The sequence below is a fragment of the Trachymyrmex septentrionalis genome, unplaced genomic scaffold, assembly GCF_001594115.1.
Source record: "Trachymyrmex septentrionalis isolate Tsep2-gDNA-1 unplaced genomic scaffold, Tsep1.0 scaffold66, whole genome shotgun sequence".
Lineage (NCBI taxonomy): Eukaryota > Metazoa > Arthropoda > Insecta > Hymenoptera > Formicidae > Trachymyrmex > Trachymyrmex septentrionalis.
In genome coordinates, this window is record NW_017305843.1 from 576,445 (window position 1) to 579,989 (window position 3,545).

At 32.0% G+C, this 3,545-nt stretch overlaps 1 protein-coding gene across 1 annotated transcript in view; it reads left to right on the forward strand.

Moving 5' to 3' along the window:
* The first annotated feature begins 785 nt into the window (after positions 1–785).
* The window catches only part of LOC108753224 (putative ferric-chelate reductase 1 homolog), a 27,773-nt gene continuing 25,013 nt past the window's right edge, over positions 786–3,545 (forward strand). Inside the window, exon 1 of the mRNA XM_018494637.1 lies at positions 786–1,139. Coding sequence (XP_018350139.1) covers positions 1,130–1,139 — 10 coding nt within the window. The 5' untranslated portion in view covers positions 786–1,129. The remainder of the gene's footprint in view (positions 1,140–3,545) is intronic.

A 3,545-nucleotide genomic window follows, 5' to 3' on the forward strand; every position in this document is an offset into this window, starting at 1 on the left:
CATTTGTAGCAATTTCTCTCTCTCTCTCTCTCTCTCTCTCTTACTATTTTTCTCGCAAGGTCATTATTAGATACTAAATATTCTTGGTGCATGACTTTAGCATATTTCTCGAACGGTTTACGCTCGTTTCTACCAATATAGAGTAACTTTAATTTCAGTTCAATTTTATTATTATTTTATTATTATTTTTCATCTTTTCCTAGCTCTATGAATTAAAAATAAGTCGAATTGAGATTAAACCCAAACGTAACCAAAAAAGTCATAATGTCAACATGGATCTAAAAAAGCATACTAGCGTTAAAATGGCTCCAAAATGATTAAAGTCAAAATGATCAGTCGCAATTCGTTTTAACGTATGGCCGTTTCTATAGAATTGACTTTAACTCAATTTAACTTGCACTTCATCTTTTCTTAGAACGAGAAAAGATGAAGAGTTAATTAGACCAAGATTAAAATTAAACTACGTTGATAGAAACGGACGTTAAACGTTACTGAGATCTTCTGTTTTACTTGGAAGTTTCATTTACATTAGTGGAACCGGTCATTATACATATTATATTATTGTGTAGTATTTACGTGTTCGTCGAGTAGCGCGGATCACCAATGTGCGAACTACCAGCAAATAACTACGGACCTGAGCTGGTCTCACGGCCGAGGGCCTTTCAACTCGGCCCGTATTTCTCGTACAGTCTCTCGCAAGGTGTGGTTCTCGACGCTGTCGACAGAAGTATGCCGCCAAGAGATCAACAAGTGCCTCGCGAGATCCAAATCCGGCGAATTAACGATTAAGTCGATCGCGTCGCTAGTCTTTGCCTAAATTCTCCTCATCGTGCAGTTAAAAAACAGTGAGAGGTGCGCGTATTTCGGAGCCTCTCACCCGATCGCAAAGAATACAGGACGATCGGGATCCATTTGACCGGAAGGACGCGTTCGCAATCAGCGTCAAAGAATCGAGTGGAAAACGATCAATGGACGCCGTCTCAACGTGAACGTGGACCGGGAATTAGTGCGCGTGTGTTATCGGACCGCCGGTACCGGTACACGTGACCTCCTACGAATTTGTTTGGCGCGCGTTACATCGTGGTAAACGCCGTCTGGTAAAGGATCTGCATCCATTTCCGCGACGGAAATGAGGACCGGTGAGTGTTCGCGCAGCAGTCGCACACGCGAGTTTGAACTTCAGCAGGTGGCATCAATTTGTGCCATGAGCAACATCGTAAAAAAAAAAAAAAGAATTATTAAAATTATAAGATTTTCATAGAAAGAAATAACTTTTTTTAATTTTAATACAATGTTAGGACCTGTGAAACTGCTACTTAATTTTTAAAAATTGCTGCGAGCAAACAGATAGAGTAAAGCGGGACAATTTGAATAGGTTAGCAGAAATTGTGAATTATGTAAAAAATTGAAGGATGGTGTATTCAATTAAATATATAAAGCATATATTATTGTATATGATTGTACTTACAATAACAAAGTACAAGAGTATATTTTGTATATTTGATCGACTACACTATGTGACCTCAAACTTTTTTACAATTTCAAAATTTCTTTAATCTATCTAAATGACTCTGTTGTGAGTGCGAGTTTGGTTTTTCCTTGGGTATATGACCGTTCGGAATCGAAGAAAAAGTATGTGACCCGGCTGTTTAATAAGTTATGTTGTCGGGGTACTATTTTTTCAAAAGCATATTAGTTATTGACAATGACCTGTTTTGTAATGTTTAAAAATTGATAAACAATTGGGTTATATGTTTCATTTAATAATGAACCAGATAAGATTGAAATTATCGATTTTCTTACATTACTTGATCGTCATTCTCTATTCATCAAAATTGAGTAGCAATCCGTGAAGCAATGTATTATCTAAATTAATAAAAATAGTAAATGAATGATCTTTTAGCTGAACAATTTTGATCAATTTTTGTTTTATGATTACTGGTTCGCTCAAAAAACCTTAAGATCAAATTCAAAATTCATTCTTCTCTACTTTTCCATAAATATTAAAAAAAAAAAGAAAAAAAAACACCGAAAAGACGAGATAATCTTATCAGATTAGTGTCTTATAGACAATTAGGAAATCATGTCTTAATAATGAAACGTTAAATGTAGCAAGATAAATTTTACATATATTACGAGTCTTTTAGGTTTTTACATTCTTATATCTAAATATAAAAATCCCTTTAAAATATAATTGTTCTTTTAAAAATAATTGTCTAGTGCTAACCAATAATAGCTAACGAATGTCAAACTGAAACATTTTCTTAGCTAAATCTGTATTAAGACTATTAAAAGTTATATTGACATAAATGTATATCGATTACACCAATAAAAATTATTCTATTTTTAGACAAAAGTATTTTGCGCGATAACCTTTCGCTGAGAAAATTAAATTGTATATAAGGTGCAACGTGAAGTAGAATTAGGAAGATAATTTGTGTATAAAAATAAACATGGATTTATTTTAAAATTTACGAAATGACGTTATGAAGAACTTGTATGAGATGTTCATAAAAAATTCAACTGCTTTCTGCCTATTTTAGAAGTCGAGAATAAACGTGACAATAATTCAAATCTTTTCGACAGTGATTCAAATTTTTTCCGCTACGTAGAGATTAATTTTCTAATTATAAAATTTATAGAATTGTTGTATCACTATTTATCCTCTTGTTCTCTGTTATATATAACATTTTTTTTACGATATAATTAATTTTCAATTTTTTAATTTTTAGATAAATTAATTTGAAAAAATAGTTCTTCTTAAACTAATAAATAAGTTACTAGCTAAAATATATATAATTTCTTAATATAATTTCTTTTTAATAAAAATACATTTAAACTAGTCATAAAATGAAAGTATGAAAGTGTTATACATATTTTGTTTTGAGAAAGAAATATGATAGATTTTGTAGAGTCTTGTATTATATGTTTAATTGAAAATAATACGTTGAAATGTATAAATCTGTTATTTTTTATACAAATGAATGAACGTGGAAGAATTTAGCAGGCAGCTCTTCTTTAATCCAGGTCATTGTGTGTCGTAGAATTACGGTGGAAGCGCGATTCTTCGCAACGATAAGCAGAAGATCGAGTGAATCCGTTGGATCCTAGATCTTTTCGATCGCTCCAGGATTGATTTTTCCGACGTCGATTAACTTTAATCAAGGGGCAGTGGTCTCTTTATTTTCTTCTACAGAGACAGAATCCCGAAAGAAGTACAGAGAATAGAATTACGGTTAAAGTTAATCGACTTTGAAGAAATCATGTCATTTTTTTTTACAATATTGTATTATATAGATATACTGTTTCTTATTCTAGTGCAACACTAATTCACTCAATGATTCACTTCTGGGTTTTACCATCTATAAGAATAAGTCATCTTCGCCAGTTAACTGAATTATTTCTCAAAGCGACACAAAGTATCAATATTTTATCTCAATTATATACTCTTAATTATAATCCCAAATAAATAACTTTAGACAACTCATCGAGTAAACATGCAAGAAAATATTTCATGACAATCCTTGCGTTACTAATTTTCTGTA